At 51.5% G+C, this 13,198-nt stretch overlaps 1 protein-coding gene across 1 annotated transcript; it reads left to right on the forward strand.

Annotated features, from left to right (window-relative positions):
- The first annotated feature begins 7,977 nt into the window (after positions 1-7,977).
- On the forward strand, positions 7,978-11,648 carry LOC131207408 (neprilysin-4). The gene has a single exon (XM_058200021.1). The coding sequence runs from the start codon at positions 7,978-7,980 to the stop codon at positions 10,810-10,812; it is 2,835 nt and encodes a 944-aa protein (XP_058056004.1). The 3' UTR covers positions 10,813-11,648.
- Positions 11,649-13,198: the final 1,550 nt, after the last annotated feature.

Here is a 13,198-nt window from a genome sequence, read left to right on the forward strand (position 1 = left end):
GTATGGTGATCCGGTAGCCGACGTATTAACATTTCACGGGCGTCCTCCCTTTCAATTTCGTCGGTCGGCTGTTTAATAATTCATGTTTATGATTATTTGAATTTAATTTTCAAGCCAACGGCGGGCACGCCCGGGACATCGATCAGGATGGATCTTCTTTTCGGAGAGAGAGAATTTTATTTTCAACCGGTGGTGCATACTAATTACGTAGAAATGGAAGGATTGTATTTTTTAGGGTTGGTTCGTGTTTTTTACATAACTCTCAAGGGAAATGCACTTGCCGCGCCGCGATGGCTTCTGATGGTTGGTACGTCCTGCTGCATAGCTGATGAGGATGGCTTCCCAGTGCAGCTATCGCAGCCTATCTCAGAAAGCGATCCATCGCCCCAAATGGTCAGTAATTTCTACGAAAATCTCACGCGAAATCGTACGCAGAAATCAAACCGCGAGGCAACTTATTGGCAACTCAATCCAGAGTTCCCGAGACTCCAGACTACGGGGCCACCGGGCCACGCAACATGAAAGGATGCGTATTGTTGACGTAGCGTGTGCAATCGCACGAGCCCTTATTTTTATTAAAAACTGCTGTCTCTCAACACCGACGCCAGCCCCGGATTAAGAAGAAGCAAAAAAATCGTTTCATCATGTAGCGCGCCGGCACGCGATTGCGCCGAGCCCCGGTGGTTCAAGAAGATGAAACGAATGGTTGTTGTTTTCTTAATTCATACACAAGCAACTCGTCACGAGTCGCGCTGGTGATGCGCGTGCCTGTGGCGTTGCGTTCGCAGAAGGATGGGCGTCTGCTCGAAGGATCATAATCGACAGTAACCGTAACCGACGGTTCTGTTGGGCCCGCCGTTGGGGTCAAACAGCGTGGACCGGGGCAGGAAGTGGAAGGAAGGTATTAAGAGATCAAAGCCGTGATCGTCACGCATCAACCTGCAGCTAATGTTTCGATGGATTGAAGACCCTCAGGCTGTGGAGCAAACGAGAAAGATTACGTAGCCGAGGCTGGTTTGACTCCATTTCTGGTTTTTCCGTGTAGTAAGTCCGTGAAGTAGTATGATTATGTTTCTAACTGTGTTAGTTAATTTAATGCAAGACTACCATAACCATCCGTATTGCCGTGTCTGTAACGTGTCAAAGAAGAACACGGAGCGGACACTAGTTTTGCTTCCCATCTCTTGCGCTTCCTGCGCTTCGCGGCAAAAGGCCACAAAATTAAGTACATAAACAGTACGGACCGAGGCGAGGCGGGCTCAGCCTTGAACGAGGGTATGCAAACAAACCGACCCAGGACCCGCCACCGCGCAAATGTTTGTTTGCGTGAGCACATGCGGCTCTCTACGCAAGCAACCGCACAGGTACAGGAACACGCGGTCCCCCAGGGGGACGCAGCGTTGACCCACCGAAACGCTTTTCCGGCCGGAACACCGGAAACGGGGCCGGCCCGTGGGGAGTGGGCGCTAAATTTGTCCTCTTAATATCCGAAACAAATAAATCTACTTGCCGCACGCCGGTCTCCCGATCGAATATCATCGACTGCGAACGGTTGATGACGACGATGACGATAGCGTAATGCAATCCTCCGCCGAGCGTATCGAGACCATAAATCCTTAAATGTGACGGATTTTACGACCCACACCGGTTCATCTATCTGGCCGGGGTGTGTGGTAATGCTGGTAGCGAAACATAAAAACCACGACAAATAAAACCTCGGCGGCACGCAACTGGTCCTCCGGCTGGTCTTGGGAAAAACTTGGGCATTGATCGTCGGCAGGCACGCGGGCAAACGAAGAGCACGCGCCTACGAAATGATGTAATCTGAATATCAGACACCACCGGATCCCTCTCGGGATCGGCGGTTCTAGTGTTACGCTATAAATAAGTCGTTCGACTAGATTGCCGGCATGTTTTGTTTAGAGAGCCTTTTTAATGGTCAAATCAAATGTTTGGCATTCAAACATACATTTTCTGTTGTAAAAAGAGCCCGGTGCCGGTGAAGGGGCCGCTAGAACGGCATCTCGGTTAAGATTTCAAGATAACACAGCGCTTCCTTCAGCGAGCACCTGAAGTTGCGCCACTGTTGCACCATCGCACAGACCCTTGGACGGCAGATGGCAGATGCCGGCAGATGTAAATAATGAACCTGTTCAGCGATCTTTGGCCAGTGCACAGCGTGACCTTTCACCCAAGGCAGGTCCAGTCGCGGGGTGGTTCGGGCAGCATCGGCAGCATAATGCGTGCGCGGAGTGCAACCGTGTTGCGCTGTCGCTGCCGGAATCGCGGCAATTTTCCAGTTAAATCAAGTTTCTTACAAACCTTCTTGGCCATTCAAATCAATTGGCTTCAATTGTCTCCCGGCAAATGGAATCGGTGTAGATTTATTTTAATGCTATTAGAAGCGGTACTACTACTACTACGGGAGAGAGAAAGAAAAATAAACATGGCGATCCGTTTGCTACCGCAGGGCAATTCATCCCTTTCTGCTTTCGGCTGGCAGTCGGAAGGGAGGTAGTAGCAGATAGGAGTAGGGAGTAGTATCCCGATGCCTAGTTCGTGGAGTCGCACGAGTACTCACCATGGCGCGCACTGCAATTCGGGGGGTTCGGTTAGTGAAGTTGCCTTGCGGAGCAATTTCTTCGCCGGCAGAGCTTCTTAGCCTCGGATGGCTTGTCTCGGAGCAATTGACTTTGATTGGTGCTGACTCGCTACTCCGGCCGTGGAAGTAGACACCTCTAGCCGCTCTATTAGCTGAGTTGCGGTTGCTCTACTTGACCAAATTGAAAATGTCCTCTTCGGTTGGCCATCCCAGGCGCAGGCTCGGAGAAGACGAGAGAAGTGCGCAAAGAAACGTTTAACAACCTCCAAGAAACACTCGAATAAACCAAGCCTGGAATAAACAATATGTCAAGGACTATACGGCGAAATACCTCTTCACATGCTAACAATCGTCATTGACCAAACTGCAGCCAAGTGCAGCTTAGGGACCGGTGAGACCGGCTCGTGCCATCGGATCTCGGCAACTGACGCCCCTAAGCATGCGACAGAAGGGGCCGTTCTCGGGATCCGGAAAATCTTGATAAGGGACGCTGCTGCTGCTGCTGCTGCTGTGGGTTATGCTCAACAGTCGTCTTACCTCTTCTCTTTCTCTTGCTGTATCTCAACTTCTAAGTCGCTAAGGCGCAGTAGACAAAACGGGGCCTAATTTATTTCAAGCAATAAATTAACTCTACGCCAGAAATTGAATGCTACTCGTTTTATACACGTAAACAGAGATGTTCGGGTGTGTTCTCACATCGCGCAGGTTGATGCTGATGGCGGTTCCGGTAATTTTTGGCCGATGAAACATAAAAAAACCAAAATTTATGAGCTATAACAAAATAAGCCACATTGATCATACGAGTCCTATATCCGTGTTCCATATGGTGCTGTCCGTTGAGATCCCATTACTAAACTGAAGTGCATCGTATAAGCTAAACTGTTGTGTAAACAGTATGAAAAAATTCTTCCAAATTGTGATTTTCGTGACATTTTAAAGACCTCTCAATTACATCCGGATGAAAGATTACACCCCAAGCGGAAGCAGGCAACCAACCGGTTTTATAGTGTTCGATCCCATTTTTGACACCCTATTCAGAGGCCTCCGTCAGCGAGGGAGGTTCCTTTCGTGCAGCCCACCTACAAACTGAAACTTCCGTTCAACTTCGGGCGTTCGAGGAAAAAAGTGACGGCTGAAATAACGTCCCTCCCCAGGTGCCATTTATCAAGCAGCACACTTGGGCACATCATCGACGGCATCATCTTGCCGGCGGCGACAACGCGGCCTCTTTTTGTCCCGCAAAACATCGCTCCGTCGACCTCCAACGTCGGAACTTTGAGTCAACTGGGGGGAAAATCAGAGCACTCACACGCCACGTTCGCCCGACCCTTGGAAGATGAACGCCACCGATTCAAAGATGCCGTCACTTCCCCGGCGAGAAAACCTTCGCGTACCCTCGTGCCACGTCGGCATCCGTCATCCTTGGGGGTGAGAAGCAGGCGCCACTAATGCCCGTTGGAATGTAACCTCGAAATGGCACGAAACGGTGTTCGAGTGAGCGATAATGACGTATAAGCGATCGATTCCTCTCCGCCCAGAAGGTGCCACGATCACCAGCGAGGGGATCCTGAGCAGTGCGAGTTGCGCACGGTTGTCGACACGCGTCTCAAACAAAGGTTACCATAGTTTGCTAATTGCAAACAACCGCAGATGGTGCCGAGCTACGTGCCAATCACAGTTCGTTCGATCTCCGGAAATCATGCCATGCGCGGTTCGCGAGACTAACGCCACCTTATGATAACACTCAAAATACAGCAGCATCCATCCGAAGAAGCAATGGCATAAGCATGAAAAGAAAACGACTTCCGGTCCTAGCGCTCTCAGAAGTAATTTCAGCGTACCTTTCTTTTACCTTTAAGATTTTTTACATAATTATCACATTAACAAACTAATGTGAAGAAACTATTAAATCATTGCAGTTTCTAACGTTCTAGCCTCCCGGGTGAGACCAACACAAGAAACCAACGAAAGACAACCGATGTCAAAGATAAGACCTACCTTTTTCGGTTTACAAATGAGGAAAGGAATATTTTGTTCTTCTTCCTGCAGTTGAACGGAACGGCAAGCAATAAATAATTTCTAGAACCTGTCACTACCTCTCATCATCGCCTTTCCAATGGGCGGCAACGGTTCCCTCGTCGATACTCACTATCATCTATCATTGTGCATGCTTTATCGGTCTCCCCGTTTTATGCTCGTTCCCGCCTCAACCATTCGCTGCAGCGGAACGTCTGGAACCGTGCATCGGCGGGCTGTCGTCGGGACATTTCATTATCATATTTATCCACACACTCCCTGACTATGTTTTCGCACCGCGTCCGGCGTGTCTTTATCTAGGCTTATCGATTTATTTATTTGTTTGCACGGACGCACCTTCCCACACGCGACACCGGTAACGTGTGCCAACAATCTCGTCTTCCGTTCGTCTCTGTGTGGCGTGCTTTCGTTTGTGAAGAAACAAATCCCAGGCGACATAGAAGGAGATAAGTCATTCGCCGTAGAACCCTTCACGGAGGCCGCCCCTAACGAGCCTCCTTCGCATGCAAGTCGCACATTTCCCTGCCAGGACTCCTTCTGCGTTCCGATAGCCGCGACCTGACAGACGGTATTGGACGATTGCAATGCAAAAGCCAAACACACACCCATCCCTACACGCTAATCAAGATATCACATAAAATTGTCTTATGAAGTGAAACTTTCGAAGTTCGGGAACAAAAACGTTTTCCAAATGTTGCACTTGTCTTATTTTGATTTTATTGCTTTTCGTAACGGCAAAATGATTGCACCTTGGCTGAAGGTAGTGTAATTTTGACATCCGATTGCTTTTATGTTGCACCTGGGTGGATTCACAGTCACATCACGCGGCAGGGCAGAATGCTCCGTAGTTCGAAAGGAAACCCCAAAATGGGCGGGAAGGCAAGAAACCAGCATCGCTTGTCAAACGCATTGCGGGCCAAGAATGAAATCTCTTCGCTTCATTTGCGGAAGATAATACGCCACAATTCATGCTCATTTCGCACTGAATTGGGTAATTGTGGCTCCGTGCCGCGAGACGCTGCGAAGACCATTCCGTCTGTACGGTCAATTTCGTTCAAAGACGAAGCATGGCAACTGGCCGCGAGAGAAGCGGACCGTTGATCACGGGCACCGAATGAAAATCACAGTATATGTTCACGAAGACTCTCGAGCTTGTATTATTTCAAAAATTGGTGCATATTTCCATATTCCTTCTAAAAACCTAGTCCACTCCTTTGACTTGTATAACTGAAAAAATAAAAAAATGCACCTGTTTAAATTAACGACAATTTATGATATCTTTTCACGATTCTATAACAACGCGCCCCCCCCAGGGATAATGTTCAATCCGCAACTTACGTCGACAGTGCAATCAAATGCACTGACAGAGCTACACACAGCACAAGTGGTCAGAATTCAGAATTATGCATCTTGCCTTTAACCGTTTGTTACCAAGACTATTAATAGCGTAAAAACAATTGTCTTTACGTAATCACTCATCGCGTCAATTGCGCCACGTTAGTCAATGGCCTATGCTGAATGCGTACACAATAAGAATAACTATGGAACGCCAGATGCATTTTAAACCACCTTTCCTGTGCCACCTTTAACCGTTGAGGGGATGCCTTAACGAAAGCGAGTGGACATTCGGAAGTGCTAGTTTGGCTTGTACACAATCGAACAAAAACATTTCTTATAGGCGCAAACTTAATGCGTTCCCCCTTAACCGTGCTCAAATGAATGCAAACGTTACAACTTTGATAAGTCTAAATTTAAAATATTTATCAGTAAAAAACAAAATGTCGTTAAAATCAAAAAAGTGTTTTTCCCATGCCGGGAATCGAACCAGGGCCTTCCGGGTGAGAGCCGGGTATCCTAACCACCGGTTGACGATGGACGGCTTATGATTGATATATGAAGACGTATAAAAACACCGCGACAATCATCGTTTGGCAATTTAAAAACGTCAACATTAAACTCGCATTATGAACTCGTAGCATAAATTCAATTTCCTGAAAACATTGACTTGCTTTTCCCATAACTATTCCCTCTTATTATTTCCATGTTGACATTGACAATCTGTCGACGAAACGTTTACTATCGCATTTTCGATTCTATACCGAAACGATACTACAAAAAATCTATATACAATTTTGCTCACGTTGCCTGCTTTTAAGTGCATTCACTGCGACTGACTGACCAAAGTGCCCAGCAGACGACTTTCCTAGCGTGCCCCGAAGCGTCTAACGTATCACGTTCATTGTGCCCACCATTTATGGGGATAAAGCCGATAGTAAACAGAAACCAGTTCGTTGGCTAATTCTAGCGAGACACGGTCCGCCTAGCAACCCTCTTCCGACCAGACCGTCGCACTGCCTGATCTAAGCACGGCGGCGGTTTGCACTTTTCGGATGCTTCTTGTGAATTGATTTAAATTAGTTTCAATGAGAGCGAATAGTCCCCGGTGGTGGTGGTGGTCGGCGTGTAATCGGCAAGATGTCGTCAGAATGGCCATGGATGGTGGCTCCCCCAAAACGAGCCCCTCTAAAATTCCGCTCCTAGAGTGCCGCTGCCGCTCTCCAGTCGCGCAAGTGCGAGTGCGCTGGCTGGCCGTGTAGGAAAGGATCGCAAAATTGTATACGCCGTCGATGCCGCGCTGGACAATAATTTGGTCAATCTGTCCGCGACACCCGTCCGGCGAATTTGAATGACCGACCGAACGCGCCTCGTAGTTCCTTCACCGATGGTCCAAGTCGATCTGCAGGTACTCACCACCGTCCCGGGCGCGGGGATGCTGTTATAACGCGGGTCTCTCGCAGTGAGTGAACGTGTCATGTCATCGGCCAAGCGCCTCCATCATACGCACAGCGGCGCATCCCCTTCAAATTTCTCACCCATTTGCCATGAGCCCATCGCGCGTCAATTGTGTTGTTGACGCCGCGCCACTCGGGTAACTCACGGCCGAGATCGACTGACTACTACGACGACGACGAGTGATGGCTCGCCTGCGTGTGTACTCATCTCGGCCACTATCGCAAGCGTCCCGTGAGGTACCAGGCAGGTACCAGACCAGCACACGTTAATCGGCGTCAATTGCACTGTGATAGCGGCTGAGCGCTGACACATTTTTTGTTTCCCATTGCCTCCGGCTGGTCTGGAGTCTGGAGCGACTGCTGCTATCTGCCCGCCAGGGAGAAAGTGATCGCATCCGATTTCACGGTTAAGGACTTATCACCGCTGTGTGCCCTTGTGTGTCTGTGTGTTTGTGTCCATGGTACTGGTTTGACGGCATACCAATCCCGAGCCGGAAGCGCAGCGAGCTAGTGAATAACTAAACTGCACTTCGATGTGCATCAACGATGCGGTGCTGTAATCAGGTGATGGAGTCCGTAAACAAAGTCGCGAAAAAATCCGATAAGCCCGCACACGTCCGTGGCGGAGAAGTGAACGGCGGCTGTGCGCTCGGTATCGACGAGCGAACCGGGCGGTTACAGTGGTGCCCCGGGTACAGGTTCGTGCGGATCCTGTTCGTCATCCCTGCCGCGTTGCTTCCGATCGGTTTGCTGTTTCTGCTGTTGTCTCGGTTTCAGGTCGTTGGCTCCGAGGCTCCGACCTATCAGCGTGGCGGGTGCGGCGGGATCGGCTACTTCACCGACACCATCGGTAACGAGCTGGCGGAAGACGAAATGATGTCGGGCTGGGGGGGTGAACAGCGCCTCAACAGCGAGCGCTGCCAAACGCTCGCGAGCAGCGCTCCCGGTGCGGAAGTAGCCGACCTAGAGGACCGCGGTCTATTGCGACACATTATGCGGACCTCGTTCGTGCCGCCGTCGCCTGATCGCCGTGCCCAAACACCCGGCTGTCAGGAGCGAGCAGCGGACCGTGACGTTCGCGACGACGATCTGCCAGACGATGCCCAACGGCGGGTGAGGCGGTCTCTCGCCTGGCGGATGGCGGACAGTAAAAGCGCCGAAAGCGTCCGGGCGCTGCAAGCACAGATCATGCGAAAGCACATGGACGACAAGGCGGATCCGTGCCAGGACTTCTACCAGTACGCGTGCGGGAACTGGGATCAGGTCAACCCGATCCCGAAGGACAAGGCGGCCCTCGACACGTTCGAGATACTGCGCGAAAGTCTCGATCTGGTGCTGAAGAACCTGCTGCTCGATCGGGACCCGGTCGACAGTGAGCCGGAGCTACCGGACGTGGAGAATACGCTGCCCTCCACCGTGCGCACGACAACGGCGACGGGTCCAGGGGCCAGCGAACAATTGCGCCGGGTGCGGAAACGAATAACGCGGCGAGCCGTGCAAAATAAGCTGGTCATCCGCACCACGCAAGTGAAGCGCGTACGCAAGCGGAAGGAAGTCGCCGGAGACGATGCCGAAACGAAGGCGCGCCATCTGTTTGCCTCCTGCATGAACTACGGACTGATCGAGAAACGGGGACTGGAACCGTTGCGCCAGCTACTGGACAGTCTCGGCGGCTGGCCAGTACTCGATGGGCCCGCGTGGGATGGCAGTAACTTCGACTGGCTAAACCTGACGGCGCACATCCGGCGGTACAACAACGACATTCTGATCGTGCAGTGGGTCGGTCCGGATATCAAAAATTCCGACGAAAACATTGTTCAGTTCGATCAAACGTCGCTCGGATTGCCGACCCGCGACTACTACCTACAGACGGTGAACCGGAAGTACCTGGACGCGTACCGCCAGTTCATGGTCGAGGTGATCGAGCTACTGGAGGTGCCGACCGCGAGGGCAGAGCAGTCCGTGGATGAGCTGATCGAGTTCGAGGTGCAGCTTGCCAACATTACGAACCCACCGGAGGAGCGGAACAACGTGTCCACGCTGTACCGGAAGATGATCCTGGAAAATCTGCACGACGAAGTGCCGGGGATCAACTGGACCCGTTACCTAGAGACCGTAGCCGAGCGGCCGGTCAATGCGTCCGATTTCGTGGTGATGTTCGCCCTGACCTACATGCGCGATCTGGTGGAGTTGATCGGCCAAACCGAATCGCGGATCGTGGCAAACTACATCCTCTGGCGGTTCGTGCGCCACCGGATCAACAATCTGGACGATCGCTTTCTCGGCGCGAAGCAGCGCTTCTCCAACACGCTGTTCGGGCGCGAAAAGAACCCACCCCGCTGGAAGAACTGCGTCACGCAGGTAAACGCCAACATGGGCATGGCCGTCGGGGCAATGTTCGTGCGACGGTACTTCGACGAGAACAGCAAACGCGACACGCTCACGATGACCCACGAGCTGCAGCAGGCATTCCGCGAGTTGCTGAACCGCACCGACTGGATCGACGGGCCAACGAAGCGGCTGGCCGAGCAGAAGGTGAACGCGATGTCCCTCCGGATAGGCTACCCGGATTTTATACTGACCCCAGACGAGCTGAACACTCGGTACGTGGGACTCGCGATCCACCCGGAGCAGTACTTCGAGAATACGCTCAACGTGCTCAGCCACATCCGGCGGACGGATCAGGAGAAGCTGGGCCAGGTGGTCAACAAGACGGCCTGGCATACGGCCCCGGCCGTCGTCAATGCGTACTACAGTCGCAACAAAAACCAAATCATGTTCCCGGCCGGCATCCTGCAGCCGCCGTTCTACCATCGGCACTTCCCGAAATCGATCAACTACGGTGGCATCGGTGTGGTGATCGGACACGAGCTGACCCACGGGTTCGACGACAAGGGCCGGTTGTTTGATCGCGACGGCAACCTATACCGCTGGTGGAGCGACAGCGCCATCGAGGCGTTCCACGAGCGGGCCGCCTGTCTGGTGCAGCAGTACGGCAAGTACACGATCGACGAGATCGGGGTGCAGCTGGACGGAGAAAACACGCAGGGCGAGAACATTGCCGACAACGGTGGCATCAAGCAGGCGTTCCTCGCCTACACCCGCTGGCTGGAGGAGCAGACCGATCCGCGGGTGCTGGAGCAGGAAGTGCTGCCCGGTCTCAACGTCACCAACCGGCAGCTGTTCTTCCTGAACTTTGCCCAGATCTGGTGCGGTGCGATGCGGCCCGAGGCGACGCGCAGTAAGCTGAAGACGGCCGTCCATAGCCCGGGCCGGTTTCGCGTGATCGGGACACTGACGAACTCGGCGGATTTTGCTCGCGAATACAGCTGCCCGCTCGGGAGCGTCATGAATCCGGCCGAAAAGTGTAGCGTCTGGTAGGTCTGGTGGGCGGGCTCCCTCCGAAGGTCGATTCTGATTAATTTGTTTTATTTTGTAAATAAAACCTCATTCGTTACTGTCACGGAAACCCGAGAACCCTCTGGCTGGTGCGCGTGTGGGGGCATTGGGCGTAGATCGAAGGCAAAGGGAAGATTCGCACGGCAAACAGCAATATGTCCGCTCTTCCGGTACACACTCTAGGCACGGTTGTGCGTATCTGTTTCACGCGACACGGTTGACACGACCTACAGATAATGCCGTGCATGCGGTTTACATATTGGCAGCTTTGGCCACAAAACAGCTTCTGACACCGTGTGTACAATGGTGTCTAGCTCGAGCAGTTAATTGAAACAAATTCTTCCTCCATCGACGCGACGGGGTTTGAATGTTTGTCGCCTTCGTTAGCCCGCGTCGGATCGCCGTTATCCAATTTAACCCACCCGGTACCTCAATTTCAGCGAGGTCGAATCGCTTTCGTTGGGGCCAGCGAGACACCGGAGGCGCTACCGTAACGACGGGATTAACTGATAACTTGCTCGATCCAATATTTCTTGCAGATAAATTGAAGAATTATTGTGGCTATGTTGACGTACCCGAAAGCATCGCACGAAACATCAAACGATTTGCGCTCTCGTTGAGGTCAGGGTCAGTTTTGTTGAGTAGCCTGTTTGCCGACGTATAGGACATGTAAGGGTTATTATATGAGTGCATTGGTGTTTTATATAAGTCATTATTTCATTTAACAATGTTATGCGAATGGTTATTTTGACGAGTACATCCCCGCTGTTTACCTTTCTTTGTTTTCTGTTAAGCAAAATAAAGACAGAAGCATGAGGTTTAAAGACGTCGAAAATCATGTTCAATGCGTAGATCAACGAAAATGCAAAATACTACTTCCATCAGTATATGGTCTCCGCATTTAATGGCTAATGTTAGATGGAATCATTCTTCCTCAGCGCAGACCCTGCATCCGGCCGCAGTCAATGCGCACCGTTCGTTCGGAAACAGCTGACGCAGGAAGCTGGCCGTGCAAGTTTTGGCGCGCCCGCAACGGCACTTTAACACCCGACAAGTGTTCTCCGTTCGCCGGGTGACATTCCAGAAATAACCATCCCGGTTACGGTGCGAGTGTTGCAAACCGCTGCCCTTTTTCCACCTCCGCCTCGGGCCGGATGCAAGTGGACCTGCGGAACTGCTGCACTTACCGTTTGGGTGGTGTAAGAGATCGCAAAGAAACGCAACCCCCGGGTGTCGGAAAAATTTATTTTCAAAACCACCTCCAGAGCCGCGCCGAGCGTGAAGATGAAGTTAAAAAGCCGCACACGGAAGCAATGACTCCACGGAAAGTAGTACTACGGCGGCCGCACTGCACTATCTCACATCCTGCCCGAAATGGCATCTCGATCGGGACCGAGCAGCCGAGTGTGCGTGCTTCGATTTAAGTTTCTAATTTTATCCAAATAGTTGTAGCATTGGCCCCGCACCGGTGGTTGAATGCGTACTTAGTGTGCCTTTTTGCGGAACGCAACGGAAGTTGAAGCCGACGTTTGCCGCTCGACTCTTCAATACGGAACCTTTCAATTAATGCTACATAACTTGCCGAATTCTTCCACCGTTCCCCAGATTGAAACTGATCGTTGGGTCATGGCAGCGCCGTCAGATGCGTTGTTGTTGTTTCTTCATCTTTTTAAAAAAGCACCTTACAAGCGAACCCAATCGATCGATCCGGCGCAAAGGGTGCATTCCCAACGGTTTGACATGGCGCAGATTCAAACACCTTCTTGGCACGAAATCGCGGTACGATTAGTTGCCGTTTTCGTTGACGTAGAATGCACCACACCTGCACTCTGGCCAATAGGATGGCCATAGTCATTGTACGAATACCCTAAAAGTCGATGTACCCGAATGGGCCGTTAAAACTGCATAAAAAAACAACAATAAGAAAGCACAACGGTCGTTCAAAGTGAGGAAACATAGATAAATCCAACCCCATCCCAAAAGTGAACCCAGCGTGGAAGAGGTAGTTACTTAGCCTGGCACCTTGCCGGATCAAATGTACCGCACAGAGGAAGTGCAAACAGGAAATAAACACCGAACGTTGGAGAATTAGAATACTAAACAGCGCGCAACCGAACACCGGCGGGGGCCCTCCTCGAAAGTGACGCCCGTAATCGCACAACGACATCCCGACATTATTGGTCCTCCGAGTGGGGTCGGACCTCGAAACGTGGGCGATGTTTGGTGATTGAGTTTTCGAGCAGAAGAAAATGGCGGAAGAGAACATGCGGCCGGAACAATGGAAGCGCAAACGGCCACGCGACACGCAGACCATAATCTTTTCCGATTTCCTTTTACGTAACAAAAGCCTCCGTGGTACCGCTCCTTA

Source organism: Anopheles bellator, chromosome 2 (assembly GCF_943735745.2).
Source record: "Anopheles bellator chromosome 2, idAnoBellAS_SP24_06.2, whole genome shotgun sequence".
NCBI lineage: Eukaryota > Metazoa > Arthropoda > Insecta > Diptera > Culicidae > Anopheles > Anopheles bellator.